We start from the raw sequence: 23,868 nt of genomic DNA, 5'->3' as shown, positions 1-23,868 counted from the left end.
GTAAGCCTTAAATACTGCATTGGGGGCCTAGATCTTGATAAAGATTCATTGCTATTCACATACAAAGAAATTAACAAATAAAAATAAATAAGTATACAGCGTAACTTTGAAATATCGGTAGCTGTAAAGATGAAAGGAAGCGGCTGCGGCAGCTGGCGAAACTTAAAATTTTACCATTCCTTACTTTCCAACCAAATTATTTTGATCATCTATGAGCTTTATTTTTATTTGTTCCAGATACTATGCAAGATGGATAGTCAAGAGGGCCGCAACGAATCCTTCGAGGCAATGATGAATGTGTCACATACATACCAGCCATACTATGAAAGACCTGAAACATACATAGTACCCCTCATATTTGCACTTATCTTCGTCATCGGCGTTGTTGGAAATGGGACACTTGTAGCCGTCTTCGTACGGCATAAGGCAATGCGTAATGTGCCTAATACGTAAGTTTACTTAATTAATCTATTCTATAATAAATTGTATGATCTCAGATACGATACGAAGGTTTAAGCCATAGACGATAGTACCCCAATGCGAGTTTATTTTATTTCATTTTTATTTTTATTGTAATGGTACAAATTACAGAAAACAGATTACAACATTATTTTTTTGCATTCCAATTACAACTGTACGCGGCATTCAGAAAATTGTAAATTACGTGATATTATGAACTAAATATAAATAAAGAACAATTTTAAAATACAAAAAGGTTTAAAAATAGTTCAAAGGACTTTTTTAATGCGGGAAGGCTAACACGGAATATATCATGGTTACAACAAATATCATTCTAATGTGTTCTACATATTCGGTTAATTGTTAGGGACTTCCTTTTACTTTCAAGAGTTTTAGAAACGTTCTCCAGCACGCAGGCTTTCTCAAAATATTTTGCTTCACAGTTTAAGAAGTTATATAATTATATATTACTAAGTCCGTTGTGACGTAGTATACTTATTTAGTAGTAGTGTAATGTACTTGGAATAACTATATACAATAAATATTCAGTCTTGTAACCGCACTCGTTGGTTTCACTCGTCTCCAATATCCCCGGCTACCACCGTCCCTACATGGCGACCCTGCCTTATTTGGATGCGTGTCGCGCAACACAGTGCAAACCTACCAGTGAACTGTGACTAAAATAAAATGTAAGGAGTGAAACTTACTTTTGACCCGTTGAAAACATGTGTAAACCAGCAGCGCCGAGTCCTACAACCCCAAATACTGAGGATAAACACGATATTATCACTCAAGTTGGATACAGCAACGTATTGAATCAACACGCTCATGAAGCCATCAATTATATGAGTCATATAAGTTTAACTTTATGGCTTTTAATTGCAGCCATACTTCTTGGGATAATTTTTTTCACTATGCGGATTATTAATACCTGCCATAACAAGAAAATAACAAGAAGAGCGCGAGCTATAGTGGTAGAATACCACAAAAATCAAGGAGAAGCTTAAATATATACATGTGTGCGTGTAAATAGTGTTTAAAGTGAAAATGAGACAATTACGTGGTAAATAAGTGAGTGGATATTCATAAATTAATCAATCGGAGATAAGGATGTTAAGTTTACTTTTATGGTATGGAAATAATAAACAATTTACATGAATCTTTATTACAAATAATAACTTATTTAATTAAGATAGGACCAATACGGAGAGAAGGTGAAATAGTGCTTAAAAATTTGAGGAAGCGAAAAAACTACAAAATATTTTGCGTAGTAAAATAGAGGAGATAGGCAAAGATTATAGAAAGTAGATTAATAAAGGAACAGGAAATTAAAATAATTAAAGAAAGGATTAGTATGTTTAATGTATTGTACAATGAAATAGAAGAATGTGTAAAGTTACAAAAAAAAAATATGTAATTCAATGGAGTTTGATCTTAAGACTACGTTAAATTTGTTGCCAGTATTAATGACCGACGATGAGACAAGCATCAAGCAATTAATTGCCGGTATTGACTATTATAATTCCATTCTGAAAGATGACGCAAGTAAAAAAATTTTGGTAAAATTTTTATTGAAAAGCCGACTATCGCAACAAGCAAAATTAAAATTAGAAACAAATTACAGTTCAGTTAACAACTTATTGGATGATATGCGATCACGACTATTACCGAAAAAATCAGCAGCGGATATTCAAGACAAATTGCATAAAATACAGCAAAATCATTTGTCTATTGATGATTTTGGGAGTCAAATTTCTGAATTATTCGTAGGGTTAACGATTGCGCAAGCCGACGGAGATTCCAGCAAATATAATGTATTGAAGACGATAAACGAAAAATACGCCGTTAAGCGGTTCGCGGACGGATTGCGCAATCGTCGACTCAGCACGATAATAGCAGCTAGAAATATTAGTACATTGACAGAGGCCATGCAAGCAGCTAAAGACGAGGATAATGCGACTTCCTCAACCTCCGGCGATATTTTTAGTATGGATTATAACAGACTTGACAATTTCAGAGGCCGTTATAACAGGCGTTATCAAAGCGCACCCCATTACAATTATAATCATACTCGAGGGAATTACGGTAAGAGAAACCAGAACTACCAGCCCCAGTAGCAGAGCTACGGCGCCAGAGGATTCAATCGTGACACCTGGACAAGATCTCGCGGTGCACGCAGAGGACGTGGTCGACGTACAGGTAGGAATCAATTTAGTAATTACCGTAGGCGTAGTGGTAATTTCCACGTGAATGTTGCAACGACACGTAATCCCGATTTAGAACAAAGGATTACAACTAACGACACTTCGGAATTTTTTCATGACTAATGATATCATCATGTCTTGCCAGAATTCACTTCATGTCCAATTACGTTTCAATAATCATAATCAAATTTGGCTAGTGGACACGGGTGCATTCATTTCGGGCATCAAACATAAACACATTGAGGAGAATAATATTTCGTATTGTAAGGAGAGAAGTATAATAAATGGAATTGGTGGTAGAGTAGAAGCAATTGGATATGTTTATTTATCTTTAGAGGCCGAAGGTGAAATATTTGAACACAAGTTTTACGTTCTTAATTCACTGCCATGTGAAACAAGTGGTATTTTAGGACACGATTTTTTGAAAAAGTACTCCGCAGTTCTAGACTTGGAAAATAACAATTTGAGAATTACTAGCATACTTACAAATAATGCAATAAGATTGGAAATGTTGCAAGAATATCACAAAAATACCTTTAGGGTACCTTCACGATCAGAAAGTATACATTTTATTTCATTAAATTTGGAGGAAGATAATACTATTTATTCACAAGAAATTGAAAAGGGAGTATTTTTAGCAAGCTCGTACGACCAACATTAGGTAAAATACCTATCCAAATTTTGAATACAACAGAGAACGAGATTACATTAGAAATAAAAGAGCTGCAAATAGAACCTTTCAAAAATTATGAAATATGTTCTTTTGAAAAGTGTAACGGAAATGCCGAGAGAATAAAAAAATATTTTCTCAAATAAATTTAGACCATTTAAATAGTGAGGAAAAGAAATCTATTGAAAGTATTTGTGCAAAATTTTCTCAAATATTTCATCTTCCAGGCGACAAACTGACGACTACGAGTTTACTTAAACAATCTATTTATATTAAGCCAGGAGTAGCACCGGTTTTTACAAAACAATATAGAGTTCCTCAAACTCAAAAGTTAGACAGCGAAAAACAACTCAAAAAATTATTAGACGATTATGTAATTGAAAGGAGAAAAAATTGCGTTTAGTAGTGGATTACCGGAAACTAAACGAAAGTGTACAAGGATATGATGTAAGGATAGAAGGATAAATACCCGTTACCAAACATAGTTGAAATCTTAAATTCTTTATTGGGAAGCGTATATTTTACAACTTTAGATTTATTTTCGGGTTACTATCAAGTAGAACTTGAAGAAAATTGCAGAAAGTACACAGCTTTTAACTCTGGTTAATTTCAAATGAAACGGATGCCAATGGGTCTAAAAACCAGCCCAAGTGCATTTTCACGTATGATTTTTTTGGCAACGTCAGGATTAATTTATAAAAAATGCCTTGTTTATTTGGACGATTTAATAGTTTTTGGTAGAAACTTACAGGACCACAACAAAAATTTAATTAATGTTTTTGACAGACTAAATAAGGTTAACCTGAAATTAAATCCCGAAAAATATAAATTTTTTGAAGAAACAAATTTTATATCTCGGACATTTAGTAACTGCTGACGGAATTTTACCCGACCTCGACAAAATTACAGTTGTAAAAAATTACCCAGTTCCGAAAAATGTAGAAGAAGTAAGGAGATTTGTGGCTTTTCTAAATTATTATCGGAAGTTCATTCCCAACTTTGCCGAGAAAGCACATGCGCTTAATAAACTTTGTAAGAAAAATGTAACTTTTGAATGGAATTCAGAATGTGAAAAATCATTTCAATCATTAAAAGAATTATTAATATCGCCTCCATTATTACAGTATCCCGATTTTTCACCAGAAAATGAATTTAGTTTAAAAACAGACGCTTCAGGATACACCATAGGAGCAATTCTATCTAACAAGGACGGACGCCCGGTCGCGTATTCTAATAGGACTTTGAATAAAGCCGAGCTCAATTACTCTATCATCGGAAAAGAATTGTTAGCAATTGTATGGGGAGTAAAATACTACAGACCTTACTTATACTTACGACCGTAAGTTCAAAATTTATACGGACTACAGACCTTTCATATACTTATTTAATATGAAAGATCCTACTAGCCGTGTACTAAAATTCAGGTTGACATTGGAGGAGTATGATTTTAATATTGAGTATGTAAAACTAAAACTTAAACGGAATGACGCGCGCGCAATGAAAAAAACAATTTAACTGTAGGGATTCTAAGATCGATATAGTATTCAACGACAAACGGCCTAATCAACCGAATGTAGTGGATATTTATAAAAAACCTTCGGAATCAGTAGAGTTGGTATTTATTACAGAAAATAATTTAAATAAAAGGTAAAATATTGAAAAGTTCAAATAAAAAATCATTAATATACGTACCTGAGTATAATACGATTTATATAACTCCTAATTCACGATAACAATTTACGCGAGCCGAATTTGTACGTGAGTTAGAGATGTTTTGTAAATAGTGTAACGTGAGCGAGCTATGTTTATTAAAAGATAAAAATAATGAGAATTTTATTAAAAACTTAGTAGATGAGATACGTAAAAATAAGAATTGGACCGGGCAACGAGTAAAAATTTGAATAGAATAGATGACAAGGATGATCGTAGGGTGATTCTAAACGATTTCCACCTGTTGCCCACTAATGGCCACGCGGGTATCAAGCGGATACTTAATAATATCAGAAGACGGTATTATTGGCCCGGTTTAGAAACTGATGTTAAGAAATTTGTTTCTCGTTGCGATAAATGTCAAAAACAAAAACATACAAACCATCACATTAAAGAGCCGATGGTAATTACCACTACTGCCAATTCAGCCTTTGACAAAATATTTTTGGATCTTGTTGGACCCTTAGACAGAGACAACTATAAGAATAGCTACATCTTAACTATACAATGCGAATGAACAAAGTACGTCGGAGCTTACCCGTTGATTACTAAAAGTTCAAATGAGGTTGCAAAATCTTTCGTAAATAATTTCATATTAGTTTATGGTATACCAAATTGTATAGGTACAGACTGTGGAACAGAGTTCTTATCAGCAGTAATAGCCGAGGTATGTAAATTATTACAAATTTCACAAATTAAGTCGACAGCTTACCATCACCAAAGCATAGGAGCCTTGGAAAACACGCATAAAGGTCTAGGTAATTTTTTGAGAATATAAACAGATAATCATCCGGACTATTGGAGTGAGTGGCTGCCGTACTGGAACTTCTCATACAATACGTCAGTACACTCGTCTACGGGATACACTCCGTACGAACTTGTTTTTGGTAAGTTGTGAAGTTTACCTGGTAATTTAACGAGCATCATTGTAGAACCGTTATACAGTCACGACAATTATGCATTGGAACTTAAATATCAGCTACAACTATCACAAAAAGAAGCTAGAGAAAATTTACTCAAAAGCAAACTGAACCAAAAATTAAATTTCGATAAGAACATGAACTCGGTTACCTAAAAAGATTAAATTTTGATAAAAAATGAAACTGGTAACAAGCTCAGTAGTATGTATTCAGGTCCATATGAAGTAATACGAGACGCTTCACGTAATGTAGATGTACTTAAAAATAACAAGCTGATTACTGTACATAAGAATCAAATAAAACTATACAAACAATGACTGCGTTAAGTGAAAAAAAAATACATTTACTTATTTTGTATACATATTAAAATGTCTTTTTAAACGTATGTCTATGTATACTAAGTTTAAAAAAAATTTATCAACTAGTGGTAAGCGTATTTAGAAACAAACAGTAATATTATGATGTTTTATTAATATAATATAGTATTATTTAGCATTCTTTTGTATGTAAAAAAAGTTGTACTACTTTTTTTTATAGTTGCGAGTGAGGTGTGACGTAGTAAGTGTAGTATACTTATTTAATAGTAGTGTAATGTACTTAGAATAATTATATGTTATACAATAAATATTCAGTCTTGTAACCGCACTCGTTGGTTTCACTCGTCTCCAATATCCCCGGCTACCACCGTCCCTACACCGTAATACCCTAGAATTAAAAAGACTCAAGTGCCCGAAATTTAACTAGGTACCCCTCTACAAGTGATTAAAAAATGTGTTTCAATACGGCTTCAAATTGTCTTCAATGAATTACGTAACTATATGTGTTATCGGTATTGTATATAATCCGGTATTCCATACAATGCCTAAAACAGTCAGTCAAAGTATGAAATAAACTCTATTATAAACTTGGTTTATGTATTCTGTACGGTATCGAACGTACATTAGGCAATGTCCAAAATTTGTTAAATATAGGTGAACAAAGCAATGTGATAATAATAGGAAGTGTTTGTGTGTTAGGAAGCCTATTTTATGCACGTCCAAGTGTCCCAAAAGCTCATCTTGCTATAACTTTTTTATAAAAAGAAACCGACCCCAAATCTTCATGCAATTACATGTATTTGGCAAGTTTTATTGAAATTGATTACCGAAAAGCGCGAAACCGGATTCATCCCCTGGTTTGCCACCCTTAGAGGTGGAATGTTTTCTTCAAATGTAAATGGGACCAACACTGAGGTACCCTCTTTCCAACAAAAGAAAATAATTAACAAAAACCGTATTTAAAAAAAATTATCGAACATAATTTGAAAAATGTTTATGAAAAAAGTTCTTGGAATTACGTCTATTTCACAAATATTGAAATCGGTTACCGGAAAGAGCGCGAGAGAAACCGTATTCATCTCCTAGTTTGCTACCCTTAGAGGTGGAAACTTTTCTTCAACTCAAAAAGGGACCTAAGTACCTCTTTCCGAGAAAAAAAGAATCATCAAAATACATACAAAAGAAATACAGTCGAATAGAAAACCTCCTCCTTTTTTAAAGTCGTTTAAAATATTATATTATAAGCACGCTACACAAATCAAACTTGGCATACTGTTTAATGTGTGATTATTTGATTCTTTGACTTACTACAAACTTTTAATTATACTTTATTGGAACCGGGGCGGCGGCGTACCGGACGACGCAGCGTGGGTTACCACACACGAGGTGGACCACTGACCGGATGATGGTTGCAAACAGCTTGCAAGATCGGTCGTTATGGCAACGTCTTTTGGCTATTTTGATGATCATCATCCTCATTGATCGGAATTGAGGGAGTTAATTTACCTAAAGTATGAACGTTTTCTTAGTATGGACATACACATTTCGTCATCAATGTGTATAAAATTTATTTTTTATTTTACTGTTTATTTTCTAAACATTCCCAAATATAGGTTGTCTAATGTTTAATTTTTAAATGGCTGAAATATTTAAACACGTTATGAAATAAGTACCTGTAGAAACACAACTACAATATTATTTTTTCAGGCAATAATTTGTAGGAAATACTTATTAAGAAATAATAATTTGTCGCCAATGTACTCAAATTTCAACAAATAACACGCGTATTCAAATATAATCATTTTCAAGAAGTCTTGGGATATGTAAAAGAGAATGTCCACGTTATTCTTTAGTTTAGCTAAATTAACTCCCTTAATTCCGACCACTGATGATCATATACATTATATATTCATGCAGGCAACCTTCGATTGAAAAGCGTACCAAGAGGTTAGAGGAAGTTAGAGATAGGTGACTTGGAATTAGTAGAGGTGAAGCTGCAGAGCCTTGAAGGCCGCCTTAATATTGCCTGCTTATCGTATATATATTGAACAGGACAATATCACTGAGAGTGTGCGAGAGAATTGCTCGCATTAATTCCACATTCCCCTTTAAATCACCGGGGGACCAGACGTGTGCTGGGGTTCCATCCCTATGTGGATATTCCCAGGATTCGCACGAAACGTTTCGCTTCCACATTTATATAGCGAGCGGCTAAAGAGTGGAATTCGGTCTGCAGACTTGTTCTCTGAAATGAGTAACTTGGGCCTTTTCAAGGCGAGAGTAAATAGGCGTTATTTAAGTGTGAATCCTCCATCGTCTACCTCATCGTCACTTTCCATCAGGTGAGATGCAAGTTAAATGCGAACTTAATTTATGATTACGCTGCTTCATTCATTATAATGTAATATATTATCAGTTTCGTATAGTAAGTTAATTTCTGGTAGCCAACCTTGCCTTCTTACCTAAGTGTTCATACACACAACTAATCTGCCAATTAGGTTTGATCTTGGATCATAGTTACGTAATAGGGAACATTAATTATATTGGGTGTAAATGCTTTTCATTCGCATTTAAAATCAAGAGAGAAAAAAAAATTAAATTTGTTGAAAAATAAAATAGAAAGTTACAGCCATTCATAAATCAAAATGTTTTGAAAAGGAGAGAAAAATATAGTTCGTTAAAGCGATAGCTTTGTGTTGTTTTTCATATGAAGAAAAGTTAACACGTCTTTAATCTTCGGTAAGTTTTCGAACTTTCAATTGTGACTCTACGAACATCTTTACACGTGCGAGCGTATCGTAGTTGTTCTTTCACTTTTTGTTTGTTTTTGTCTATCTTTGTGGCATCTATTTCACTATTGGCGAACTGCATTTAGAGTGTCCTAAAACTCAACCATAAACCGGGACCAGTGTGATGCCCAGTTTGTAACAGCTCAAAAAAGACATAAAGATGAACGGAGTTTTTTTTTGTCAAAGAACATTCTATAGAAATTTTTTTACGTTACGTCCTGTGTAACATTTTTAATTATTACGATTACAAATTTGCAAATTTTATTGTTCTCATTTTTGTAACAATTACCCAAGCAGCCCGCGCTAATGAATACAATGCCAAAGTAAGCCGAAATTGGTAAAGTTTAAAAACAAAAATAAATGTCTTTAATTGTTTTTCTTCAATTGTAAACATAAATTATTTTACGGTAACTTTAACACTTCACACTGTAAAAAATGGACTACCATGGCAACTTAATACAAAAATTCAAGTAATCAAAATTCTAAAAGTGTATAAAATTTTCTACGTCATGCTTAAAAAAAATCTGCGCTATATTTAGGTTTCAAATCTGTAGTATCATATATTCATAGGCGAAATGTTTTGTCTATTTCCCCTCATGCAAATTAGAAAATATGGTAATAGTTACTTGTTTGTGACCTCAGAATCATAATTACTTGGTACTTGGTACTTGGTGCAACGGGCTGGTATCCGCAACTCGACGACAAAGCGCCTATTTTCCCTATTTTCAGAATCATAATTATGAGCCATACAAGCTGTGTGATAATAATGGTTTTTATGAGTTTCCTCCGTTGATTTAAGTCGTTTATATTATCATCTCTGCTGGTGTCAGTTAAAATGTCGATAAATTTTCAATATATCCGAGATAGGGTGAGACCAGACGAGCGTAATCATCTGAGCTGTGTGACTCGCGTCTTTTGAGTCACGTAGTTCACGTTCGACTGAAATTTGATTGGGACGCCAGGCGAACGTATCTTAATCAGTTGCGATAGTATATGAGGTGTTTGAATCATACAATTTCATGGATCAATTAAAAATAGTGTGCGATTATGAAACTATAGTGGTGTTAGAGAAAGAAGCTGGATAAGTCCACTCAAAATGAAAAGGCGGAGTGTGGGCAGTTTCATCTACTATGTGAAAGTTTATGTGATGTTTATGGTGATGTCAGATTTGTAAAATACTACCATGTGCCAATAAATGTTTCCCTCGCCTCTCCCTCCACCCTTACGAGTACGTCACATAGTGCCACCGAAGTTCGGTGGTAATTACGCGTATGAGTCGGCAGTCAACTCATTTTGCGTCGGCGTGTGTCTGTGCATATACCGGACTTTTATATGAAACCGAATGCAATGTAAATTATTACGCGATTAAAATAACGCGACTCACAACTGAAATTTCGTTCGAATGACCTCAACCTAAGTTGATTGAAGATTAGAATATTATTATATTTTAGTTAATTACTTCCCTAAAATATGTACAAACTTTGCTTGTAATGTAAAGTAAAGGTAGTAGGATGTAATGGTGTTGGTGAAATTACAGGCACATGAAACTTGTCAACTATGTCTCAGGGTGACAGGCGTGGTGGCAAAGTCTCTGAGATCTTTGCGATTTAAAGCTCTTAGTGACACTATAACGGACAGGCTTGTCGCTTAACACCAGAAGCTTGATTTTGATTGAGCAGTTTCCGATCGGGAGAGGCCCTGCGATCGGAAACTGCGTCTCTTCCGAGTCGAGGGGTATAGTCGCGATTCACAACTGGCCGATCGGAAACTTTTGACATTTCAAATCGGAACAGTTGTTCTATTTAACTCACAAATTAGAAATATATAATAGGAATCAGGTTCATCTTTTCGCTCGGAAACCCATCTGATTTCGGGAATCGGATGGGCTACCCGATCGGATCTATTCCTTAAATCCACGACTTGTTCGTCCCGTCACTTGATATCATAAAAAAGTAGTGTAAAAGTAGTAAAGTAAAAGTATCTCATCAGTTTTAACAAATCCGCAACACAGATATCCTACAATATTTTAATTATTTATTTATGCAAAGTCTATTAAACAAGTGTAGTCATATTTTGAGATGCAAAAATTGTCTACTCAAACTTTGTTTATATGTACATATACTGAAGCTTTCCGGTAACCGATTATTAACTTTTTGTTAATGATTATTAACACCTTTAGTGGGTTACCGGAAAGCGCGCGAAACCGGATTAAAATTACATATTATTATTGTATCCTGTATATTATGATACAATCGGTACGCAACAGACTAAATCAAATATTTTTGTGGTAATGAACAAAGTTTTACCCTTCGCAATTTTCATTTTGCCATATCTTGTTGAATGTTCTAATTTAGGAAACTAGATAACAATTTAGGTGCGTTGCTTAAATTATAGCGGCATGGTTTCATTTCCTCTACAGAATTATTCACGCTCAAAACAGTAAATTATATGTAAAATGTATATTATTATATACAATATGGCATTATTGAAATTCCATCTTTTATGGCAAAACACAAACTATTGTCTTGAAAATTGTCATTGAAATAGTTTAATTACTACTGTACTAAGTAATACAAATTAATTACAGTCGTATTATGAATACAACCACACAACAAATACAGTAGAACTGGTTATATAGCATTCGACGCGTGCCAACATTAGGTCTCCTTAGAACCAATTGAGTTCAGTCCGCCATTTTTGCTTTGTATGGTATGATTGTGTCATTCTTTCGCGCAAATTCTTTAAAATCGTAGAAAAAGGCCTTATTGTGATGTTTTGGACGGCAAAAATGACAGCCGCACCAAAATATTACCCATTTTATTTGTAAGTCAGTGCCCGTTGTAGTATTTTATATCATCGGTACGTCTTGTTTTAATATATTTTCAATTTTCTGTTTATCGAAATAATTTTTTGTTACAAGAAACGAAAGTGAAGTTTATATCCCTGAGATATGGTTGCTTCTTTTTTGGAGAACTAACGAAATAACTCCAATTCGTCGTTGTTCAGCAATTAACTGCTAGATGGCAGCACATTGAAGGAAATCGTCGTAACGTCGCGCCGCGTCGTTTTTAAATTTGACGATTTCGTAGTGTTTAAAATTAACAATGTGTGAGTTTTGGCGACATCGGTTCTAACAGTAATCGGCTTAAGGCACTTCCATTGTTTATTTTCGTCCGTGAATACAGCCTAACCATATAGGAGAAAAAACAAAACATGGGCAAAGCCTTTCCAAGGGTTTTCGTAGGTACAGTTTTTACACTAATAAATTTTTAGTACGTTATATAACGTTTTGAGTTTCTTAATTATTTGTTACTTTTTTACTGTGCCAAAATCCATTTTAATACATACTGACACCAACTCCAAAAATAACTAATTAGATATTGTAAATATTTGAATATAACATTTTTTTAGTGGTAAAGTAAAACTTCAAACCGATCAATAGGTAACTCATACCTATAATAAGATTTTATTAAAATTATAGGTAATATAGGTTTGGACAAGAATAATTACGTTGTAATTGTACCTATATATAAACAAATAAATAATAAATAAATAACGCACACACTCAAGATAGCCCCCACGCCAGGGAAACCCTATTTCGCGGGTGCCATTGACACACACGTTGACAACCACAAATTACACCCAAACTCGCGAGAGAAATAAATGTAGACCATACAAATATTTCTCCCGCCCCGGGAATCAAACCTGGGACCTCTGCGTGGCAGTCCGGCATGGTAACCGTTCGGCCACGGAGGCAGGTCATATAAATCATAAATGTAGATAGATTATTAAAAATAAGTTATTATAATACTGTGTACAAAACGAAATACGACAAAATGAATAAAAATAATAACGTGCATTGTTGTCGTTTGGATCAAATCTCTATTTTATTATTTTTCGCTTTTTAGTGTAGTGACTGTTTGTGGTTTTTGAAGTAAGTTGATTTTTTTTAAAGTTTGTTTATTATATTCATACATCATATTCGTAAAACATTAAGTTATGTATATTCTTTCTTGCGCCAAACAAATGATGGAGATCCCTGTCAGCTAACCCAAGGCAGTGAGAATAAATGTCATAAGCGGGCAATAGTATTACAAAAGAAAAAGAAGGAGAAATATAATAAGTTTACTATTTTGACTTTTTTTATTGCATGTGGTCCTCGCATGCAAAAACTTATTCTAATTTGCGTAACTAATTATAGTTACAGAATTAGATTAAGCTTTTCAAATGTAATAACGCATGCAATTATTCTAGCGACTGTTGGTGTGCCTAGTAAATAAATTAACAGATATAAATATTTTTCATACTTGTTGTAAGAAGAAATTTTAACACTACAACTTTTGTAATAAAAGTTAAAGTATACAATTTCCGACCTACACAGCACAATTCGAACTAAAAATGTTTTAGAAAACATTTATTTAATCAAATTACGCATGCCATCAATCCTCTAAACACATTTCTTTGCTAGAAGCTCATATGTACCTTTGCGGTAGAATAATAAGGCATGGGAAACACAAGGTGTCTAATGAGACTCAATTTCGACTGATTCCCTTGTAGGTAATTATCTAAATTGCAAAAAAAAATGTAGTCGAAAGAAGCTAAGGCAATTCTCGCAAGATAGAGACGATTTGTTCATTAGTACGCGTTCTATCGTTATCGCGTAGAAGTGGCAGTGAAGGTCGATGGACAAGCTGTGGTGTTGGTACTCATATTTCTAGTTTGTTTTTTAGTTTTTACCGGTTTCAGTAGTACAGGTATAGACACATTAGACCATTCTCCTGCTTTCTCTGTAATTTGTGATGCTGCGGCTTCAAAAATAGCTCGCAACTCTTCATTATTCCGAGCAAGCAAAAACCACACAGTGCGGTCGTTAGTTGTATCTGCTGTATACAAGTCGCTATTTCCAAGCACTTGCGCGGCATTAGCAGGTACCACTCACCAGTCTTCGTGTTTGACGTAGTTAAAAGCTTAGAAGATCAATTTCATACTACAACTCCTAATTACGTCACATTATTATACATTGTTTACGTGCATCAAAAAATAGCGTCTAGTCAAGCAAACAGACTTATAAATAACCAAAAATATACAAATATACAAAGGGGAATTGAAAAACACTAGGAGTCCACTCACCTGATGACATTGCCGTTGATTACGACACATTGCGGGAGATAAAACCAAACTGTATAAAATTAATTTAATTTTTTTTAATAAGTTTTCACCCATTACTTTGGATAGGCGAAGGTTCTATCATACAGCCTTTTCTTATTATATTATATTTATATTATATATTTTCCTTGTTTTGATGAAATAGGCGACAATCGCTTCTTTTTAATTACGTTTTCTGTAGCAGACACGTAGAATTTCTTAGCGTGTACACATACATAAAATTGACAAAGCCTTCTTCAAGAAGAGTCACGATTTTACCAGCGAGTATAATCCTGCCGACTATAGAACGATATAAAATTCGAAAAATTAATTTTAACAAGCAATGGACAGCAAAATCAATAAATTAAAATTACATGAACATTAAATTTTAATAAACAACACAGCGTCTGACTACATACACAACGCCAACAAACCTTTAAATTTAAATCGAATAGTGTTTGAATCAATTTAAATTTTTCAAATTTAGAACATTTTATCTTACCTGCTAATACTCTTACAAGTAGACAAATCTTTCTGATTTATTCCTATTCATTCAAAATCTTATTTTTTTAAAGATTTGAATGGTTGTAACAGGTTGTAAAGAAAACTTTTAGGTTCCCGTCATTGACTCTTACAATTATATGGACGTCGGGTCCGCGCTAAAAAGGGTCCGAACTTATAGGGCGTTAAAATCGTATACAGAGCGTCATTCACGCTTTAGTCTTCGTTTGTTCGACTGACAGCGAAGCAAGCAAAATTAGACAGTACTGCGATGACATTACAATTTAAATTCAACGTTTTAGTTTTTTTAAATCCCTAACGTGTACGTCTACTACGTAGTGCTACGTTTAAATAGGTTGACTTGGGACAGTTTTTTTCGTGGTTTTTGTATTAGACCCGTCGTCCATTTATTTGTAAGTCAATGGTGCCCGTTTAATTTGCAAAAGTGTTTGTAAATATCTACGCTGCAATCAGATAAATAATAACGAACCACATTTAGAAAATGCTCAGTACAACCATAAAAACCGGTAAATGTATTTCTATAATAATTATATGTATATAACTTTTTATTAAAAAAAATGACCTCAAAAGTTCGTGGAATTTTGAAAGTGGGACCTGACGAAGAAGTGCGCTTGATGGTAAGCTACACGCCTGTCCATAGTTGCAGTGCCACTCAGAGCTATAAATCGCATAGATCTGAGGAGCACTCCCACTGAACCCTTAGACGTAAGTTGACAACTTCCATGTGCCTGTAATTTCACCAGCACCCTTCAAAACCGGAAGACGGTAATGCTGGCATTACTGCTCGGCGGCAGAAATAGGTAAGGTAGCAAGTACTACCCTGGACGAACTCTTTCACAAGGACTCTACTACTACTCGGAGCTCTACTACTAAAAGGAGCTCTACTACTCTACTTTTTTATTACATCTATTTGCTAAGTTTTATCGAAATACCGGAAAGTGCGCGAAACCGAATGCATCCCCTAGTTTGCCCACCTTAGAGGTGGAATATTTTCTTCAAATTTAAATGGGACCAATGCAAGTGAGGCACCCTGTTTTCAACAAAAAAGAATTATCGCGTAATATACGTACAAAAAAAAATACAGTCGAATTGACGACCTAGCATAAAAATTTTAATGTAGAAGTAAGCAACTAAACTTTTAGAGAAGAACTAAACTTTTTTCTGTTATTTCCAGGTACATCCTCTCTTTAGCCCTAGCCGATCTTCTAGTCATCATAACCTGTGTGCCATTCACATCAATCGTGTACACCGTGGAATCCTGGCCTTGGGGAGAGACAGTCTGCAGGGTGTCAGAAGCTGCCAAGGACGTCAGTATAGGAGTATCTGTCTTTACCCTGACAGCCCTGTCTGCTGACAGATACTTTGCTATTGTAGATCCGTTGAGAAAGCTTCATGCTACAGGTTCGTAACATACTATGATACAGACTATCGTAGACAAATAATGATTATTACTAATTACTGGTTTCTTAGCACGGTGTGATTATCTTTATTTATGTTTTCTTTTTATACGCCTGATATTTCGGCTAACCGTGAAGACGGATTTAAACTATCACATGCGTGGAATCCGGTGCTTAGTGCTAGCAACGTTAATAAGAAAAATGATTCGACTTTAGTTTCGCGTGTGGAAACAGTGAGTTTACTTTGTCGGAAAAGTGAGTGACAATGGTAACGCCAAAAGTAATCGAGACGAATGAAGGTAGTCGTCGACAGCGAAAGAGGATAGACAAGTATGTCTGTTCTTAAACCTCGTCGCCAGTCCACCCGTGACCATGGAGAGTGTCACCGTTCTGAAATATTGGGAAAATAAAAGAAATCTTACCGCGGTAAAATTGCTGTAACTAGTAGGCAGTAGGTACTGGGTAGATAGTAGGTAAGTTACTAGAACCGCGTGATGTAGTGCTAGCAAAAAAATATTACATCACACACTATTTTAAGTCTCTGGGTACACGAGCTTAACAACAGAGTATTACACGAAACGTAGAATGGAACACAACTGTTATTAGTAAATAGCGGGCTTTGTCCAGACACTATCGCGCGTGATACAGCAGTCGGGCGCCATTGAGCACGCGTATAAAGGACATTGGAAGGAAAAGGGAAAGACCGCGCGATTGCCCTCATCAGTCGCGCGCGCAATCGCGCACTCCAACACGCGCCACACGGTCTGTCCTGCACTATTAGCCTTTACACGGACGCTCTTTCCGTTGTAACGAAAACGAACATGAGCAATCGCACGCGAAAGAACGTTAGCTTAAAAAAATTTAAATAAGTAATCGCGCACGATTGCGCGTGCAGGCTTTACCGCACGCAATCCTATATGCTCCTGAGCGCGCGCGATAGAGTGACTGTGTGTAGGGGGCTATTAACGCTTGCTCGTCGTTGCGGTGGGACATAGAAGAAATTGTACTTGCCCGTGCACACACTTAAAAGTACGCTAATAGTTATTAAATCATACTCTTAATAATTCATGATTAAGCGATAAAGAATAGCTGACACATTCAAACCGTTCGATCAATGGACATATTGAAATTATATCATTTTACTATAGATCTAAGAACACGTAGTAATGTATTGATTATATCATACTTGTTCTAGTATAGCTTTGGCATAAACACTTCACATAGGTCAAGTCACGTTCCGGGACCTTTTCGTTGTTATAGCACAACGTCAGGAAAAAATACCCCAAAAATACTCCAAATGGACGAATAAACATTCCGGTGACAAAAGGGACTGTCTGACTGGGCTCGTTTTATGAACTGTTAAAAATTTTGACTAGAAGACAAGATAGCGTAATGTCTTTGTTGGGTTAACACCACAGACCACATAAATACTAGGTTAACATTGAACATTGTACATAATGGAAACCAGTATAAATAGTCATAGTTAGTTAATTATGGTGCCAGTACACAGACTTGACTACGAAACAGCAAATCATGATCGGATACAGAATTACGATCTCTATTATTTACTGCACAAAACTGTTTACCTTCCAACTATTCACTGCTTCATAAACATTGACATAACAGTGATGGGTTTGGGTTCGGCATTAACAACAGGATGTTCTATAAATCATGGAGCAATGAGGCAATATTATTTTATATTTTTGAAAATTCATAAACGATATTCTCTTTTCATATAAAATTTAAATCTTTAAAATTTATACGTTTGTATATACAAAAAAGTTGAAAGTATTTAACAAAATAGGGCAAAACCTTGAAATCCAATTGACGGCTGAAACCGGGATCAATATTTTTTTATACTCGGAGCGTGATCTGTAATAAGGTTAGCTATCAGTAGTCCGAAATGACATTTTCCAGAAATAACGTTTGTTCGAATTTTCATAACCTCGAAGGTAATATTGAGAAGAAAATGTTTTTTCTTTTAAACCTAACTTAACCTAACCTAACCGAACCTAATCGTGTCTTTGCGATAAACATTCAACATAATTCTGAAATAACAACGGTTTCGTTATAATTCGGTTTTCGGAGTAATGAAAATTCGAACAAACGTTATTTCGGAAAAAAATTCGAGTTTGTGATAGATAACCCTGTAATAATACTCCAAAAATTTCGAATTTGTTTCACTTTGCTTCAATAAATTGAATATTTGAATATCTTGATCATAGATTAAGAAAGCTCCTTAATACTGTCATCAACTTGAATTACAAGAACAGGTACAATAAATTACAACCTAGAAAGTGATGTTGGGCACGACACGTTACATGTAAAATTTATAGTCTCATACCAATTCCCAATTACTGAAACGCCTTAAAGCATGATATGAAAATACGCGCTGACACATAAGGGCGCGTTCCCATATGTCGTGACGACAGATAGTCGTGCAGATTAAAGTGTCGTGCCTTGTATATTTCAACGAAGTTGTTCACATACCACACGATTAACTGTCCTTCATGACTTTTTTGATATTACGACGACAGACTGTCGCGACAATGGGAACAGCTAGAACGGCAGCCGATGATAAATAAAACGACACGATAAAAATGTGACGACAGATAATCGCAGCTTCATGCGAACATGTCGTACAAACTACATGGCGGCTGTCGTGACCCGATAATTGTCGGCACGATCTAGTAGAAACAGCTAGACACGACAATCGTTCAACGATAAAATAGACGTCCACGACATAGTCTCAACAGATATGAGAACATGGGAACACGCCCTTACGCTGCCACATTCATTGTTTACTCAATTAACACAACAGAATACAAACATGTTCAAAGAAAATTAATAAGCAAAATACCATGGAACACTAAATAAGAAGGGTTGTATGTGCAACCTATAAATTACCACTGTGAGACTTAATGAGTTTTTTATACTGTCCATAGGAGGCAGCAAGCGTGCAACGAGGCTTACAGTAGCGACCGCTGTCGGCATATGGGTGTTGGCCGCATTGTTAGCAGCGCCGGCCTACATCGGCTCCTATGTGAGAGCTTTTGTTGTCAATCCTACTACACAGGTATATATGATAGTCGATACATATTAGCCCCTGTTATGTAAACTTTTTCACTAAAGGTAAAGCCTTCTTGAGCAGAACTCTGCCTGAGTACTATTGCTATCCTATCTATATCACAAGTGCCAGCAGTTCCAGAAGGGACAGCCAATTGTCACATATACTGGAGACCTTTAATATCTTAAACCATTGTCGACAATACGCGTCATGTAGAGATAGATGATTTTAATAACTTGTAATGCTCTGTTGAGTAAAAGTGTAATTAGGATACAAAAGAACAATAGCAAAATCATAGTTAAAAGAATTTATTAGCGTCTTCAAATATCTTAAATACAGGTTTGAATAAAATATATTCATTAGGTTTTTCAAATTATAATACTGGCCTCTATATGTCTGGAAATAAAATTATGTTTAAAAGAAACTCTAATGACTAAGTAGTAACCGAACCTTAGAGGATGGAAAAAACCGAACTGATATCTACAACTGTCAGTTTCTTAGTTTCTTGACGTTAACAACATCTAGCCGCCAAAAAAAGAATTTCAGTACCTACGTATGGATACGGTCCATATTAAGTTAGTTCTAATATCAAATGTACTGATTCGACCGATTTGTAATAAGAGAAAAACTACTTCATTACAAAAAATAAAGTAGATAATTCCTTCTCCAAAATGCCACTCGAGAAAATAGTAAAACTGACAAAAAAATCCCGAAATCAAAGATAGATGGCACGTTTCACAAAAAAAGTAATTAGTGTCCGAATCTTCCGAGATATTATTGCAATTGTCTGGGATATGTATTAATTAACTCATTTTTTTTTTGTTATAGCTTAACTTCGTGCCTTTTGACCATACCAGTATAAAAAATAATTTCCTCTGAACTTTCGTCACGTCACAAACCCACGACACCATTCAGGTTCTACTAACTCTGTTTCAGGCTTCTGTAGTTTATTTTAATATAATAATACACCAAATATATGTTATTCAATTACGTAACAGATAACCTCCAAGATTTCAAACTGGAATATTTTTAATTCTAGACTTCTCAGAATAGTAAACCCAAAACAAAATTTGTTTTCAGAAATTTCAACTCTACATTTTCGTATATTTTTCATAAATAGACGCATACAAATTATGTCAACAAAAATTTCCATGGGAGATTGCCATTGTTCTTTCTACAAGTACACGGTGGCATCAGTTTACCTTAGTAAGCTTAATTACTATCGGTTATGCAATAACCGGTTAAAAGCGTAACTACTAGATATAAAAAAAGATAGTTAAGTGACCCAAAGACATTTAATTATTTCAGTTCTTAGTGTGCTACCCTTATCCCATGGAGTGGGGTGACAACTACCCTCGCACGATGGTGTTAATAAAGTTCCTGGTGTACTACTCCCTGCCACTCGCTGTCATAGCTCTGTTCTACGTGCTAATGGCGAGACACCTTGTTTTGAGTACACAAAACGTGCCTGGAGAAATGCAGGGAACTCAGAGACAGGTAGGCAAAAGAATAACGACCACACGAATGAAATTGCATTTGACAAATAGAAATGGTAAAGTCATCGAACCACATTTATATGCAACAACTAATAATTGCCTCCGTGGCCGAACGTTACCATTCTGATCTGCCACGCAGAGGTCCCGGGTTTTATCCCGGGGCCGGGAGAAATATTTGTATGGCCTACATTTATTTCTCTCGTGAATTTGAGTGTAATTTGTTGTATTCTATGTGTCCATAACATCCGTGACACAGAGTTTCCCTAGTGCGGATTATGAGTGTGTGCGTTATTATTTATATAATATTTATTTTATTATATGTTATTGTCTTAGTATTATTAGTTAGTAATACTAAGACAACGATCACATAATTTTTAATCTTTTGTACATTAACGATTAATTAAATAAAAAAATCTGTTTTGTGCAAATAAATATTGATGGTGGAAATTTACAAAGTCGTATGGGACATTTAGTCGTAAGGGAAAATGACGTTACAACAAAATGTCTCGAAGATGTATATAATTTTGAAATGTCGTAGGCGATATTTTGTTGTAAGGAATAATTTACATTACGACAAAATATGACAAAATATTCTTTACGACATTTCAAATTTGCACCGTCGTATTACATCACTGCGTCGATTAAATTTGAAAACCTCGTAACTCCGTTTTTGGACATCCATTTTGTACTCCCTTAATACTTTGCAAACTCTTATTTAGTTATAAAATAAAAGTAGATTGTCATATAATTATTTCTGTAGGTAACTCTGTTTTTTTATGCCTACTCAAAAGTTCACATTACAGGGAGCTCCGAAATTTAGGAATTTACCCAACATTAATTTAAATATGCACTTAATAAAATAACTTACTAATCCTCAATGCTCGATGTTATGTTAAGGGTATATGACTCTTATTGTATAGCGATAAAAAATGATATAAAGCGTTGATTTTCTGTAACTTTCTGTTACTGAACAAAATATAAAGTTTTATTACCCACTTCTAAATGAGGAGCAATATTTTTGTGAACTTTAACGATATATTATCTCATGTAAGACATAATGAGGCGCACAAAAATAAAATACAATGCTATAAACACATAAATGAAATTAGTATTCTATGGTACATACTTACTTAGCTAAGTACTAATACTAGTAAGTAGTATCTAGATATCAGATAGAGCAGAATCTAGTATTGCTTTTGGCTATGTCTGTCGACGTATCTAATTAATTAGTAAAAGAAACCATTCATTGCCGATGTTAGACGTAAATGTTAGCCGACATGTCAACTGGCATATTATTAAAATTTGCACACGATACGCCACAGTGTACATTTTTGTAATTTTTTTTTTTCAGATGCGTGCAAGAAGAAAAGTGGCACTTACTGTGCTGGCTTTCGTAGTAGTATTTGCGGCTTGCTTCTTGCCCTTGCATGTCTTCATGATGTGGTTTTATTACAGGTAAGTATACCTAATACCCCTTCAATTTGTATAACTCAAGTAAAGGATCTAGTAAAGGATCAACCAAAATTGACATCGTCCGGTAATTAAACGGAATTTAAAGTTTTTTGTGACCTCGTAAAGTATAAGAATGATAGTGAACGTTTTGCAAAATTTAAATAGACATTGACATTACCTGTAAGCATCCAGGGAACTTAACTTTGGCGGTGATTTCAATACTTCTTTCGTAAGAAAGAAAGGCACAAGTAGCGAATTCTAAATTCGGAGATAAATGTGTTTAAATATTGATAAAATTTTTCTGATAAAAAGGAATAGTTAAAATATACGTTTGATGTTATGTAGTTTATTTATGTCATAAATACGTGTCACAAGTTTTATACAGGAAGTTTCAATGTATTTTAATAATCCGTTTTTAAAAATATCTTAATCTTATGTTTTAACTTAATAGAAAAAAAAAATTATATCATATAAAGGGCCTAATTAATTTATATTTGATATTTAATACTTGATTCATTAATAGAACTAAAGGTCACAATTATGTTCAGTTGTGCTGGTTTTGTGTTATTATATTGTAAGTGATAAGTAATAAAGGCACAGATCCGTACATTACTACGTAAAATTCTTTGATATTAATGTTTCTAACATAATGAACATCATATTGTCGGGGACAGTGCAAATGCAAAAAAAAAGTGGTATAGGTAAAAGGCGCGTATCTACACCAAACCAATTTTCACAGGAGTGGGATTTAACGTTATTACTTTGTTATGTCAATGACTTAGAATAATAACGCATAGAATGATAGTTTCATATCAAACGAACTGTCACAAGTGAGGCAAAAATCAAATTCATGTAGGCTAGTTTTGGTAGTAGGTTAATTTTCGGTTTTAGTGAATATTGATATAAAAATACAAGTTGAAACACGTTACTTCCTTGTGGAATGTGATGTTAGTATCTATTTTATGTTTGTCTGACGTATTTTTACACTCATTTACCGCACATTTCGTCATTTTTAGATAAAATTCTTGAGCTGTTCGCGGTGCAAGTTGCCTTTGAGCACTGAAGGCCCGCCCGCTCGTGTAGCCCCATTGGGAGCTCTTCAATTTGCCTCACTTACCGTGTGCGGACTAGGTTTCTATGCGTTATTATTCTAAGGTCAATGGTTACGACTTTCATTTTTGCACAGTAAGCATTAATTTATGTTGTCTACGGACTGATAACAATAGATTCCCGTAAATCACGCAAATTTGGTTGCCACGCGGATTTGATTAGACGACTAAATTACCGAAATGGAGACTCATAATGATAGTTACGCGTAATTGCATTATCTCCGACGAAATGTTACTTTTTACACTATAAAAACTAATTATTAATGTCAGTTGCCTAGCTTGTAGTATATTCAACAATTAGTGAGATATATTTCTTCAAAAATATAGGTAGATTGGTCTTTTTTCCTGATTCCAAATGTGACTATGAATGTTTCACAACACAAATTTAAAAAAAAAAATAGTTTTGTCCTTTTTCGCTCCGAGAACAGAATAATAATAATGAGTAACTCATACTAGCGACTTTTTATAGTCCAACTGCGCAAGAGGACTACAATGGCTTCTGGCACGGTTTACGTATCGTGGGATTCTGTACGTCGTTTCTGAACAGCTGCGTCAACCCCATCGCTCTCTATTGCACTAGTGGCATATTTAGGAAGCATTTCAATAGGTAA

The 23,868-nt window shown here is 34.7% G+C and overlaps 1 protein-coding gene across 1 annotated transcript; it reads left to right on the top strand.

Annotated features, from left to right (window-relative positions):
• The first annotated feature begins 268 nt into the window (after window positions 1-268).
• LOC113231412 (neuropeptide CCHamide-1 receptor-like) lies at window positions 269-23,868 on the top strand. Its single transcript, XM_026465723.1, has 6 exons — window positions 269-449; window positions 15,911-16,137; window positions 19,079-19,209; window positions 20,509-20,697; window positions 22,048-22,151; window positions 23,727-23,868. The coding sequence occupies exons 1-6, from the start codon at window positions 289-291 to the stop codon at window positions 23,866-23,868; spliced, it is 954 nt and encodes a 317-aa protein (XP_026321508.1). The 5' UTR covers window positions 269-288.

This window comes from Hyposmocoma kahamanoa, unplaced genomic scaffold, assembly GCF_003589595.1.
Source record: "Hyposmocoma kahamanoa isolate Upper Pololo Valley unplaced genomic scaffold, ASM358959v1 65, whole genome shotgun sequence".
NCBI lineage: Eukaryota > Metazoa > Arthropoda > Insecta > Lepidoptera > Cosmopterigidae > Hyposmocoma > Hyposmocoma kahamanoa.
Note: the sequence above shows the minus strand (reverse complement) of the source record. Positions and strands in the feature narration are given on the sequence as shown.

What these genes read in the sequence shown, in the direction of transcription:
- LOC113231412 (XM_026465723.1), top strand. Translation starts at nt 289, where the DNA reads ATGATGAATGTGTCACATACATACCAGCCATACTATGAAAGACCTGAA. An exon ending in GAGAAAGCTTCATGCTACAG is followed by an intron (nt 16,138 to 19,078) that starts GTTCGTAACATA and finishes TACTGTCCATAG; the next exon opens with GAGGCAGCAAGCGTGCAACG. An exon ending in TGCAGGGAACTCAGAGACAG is followed by an intron (nt 20,698 to 22,047) that starts GTAGGCAAAAGA and finishes TTTTTTTTTCAG; the next exon opens with ATGCGTGCAAGAAGAAAAGT.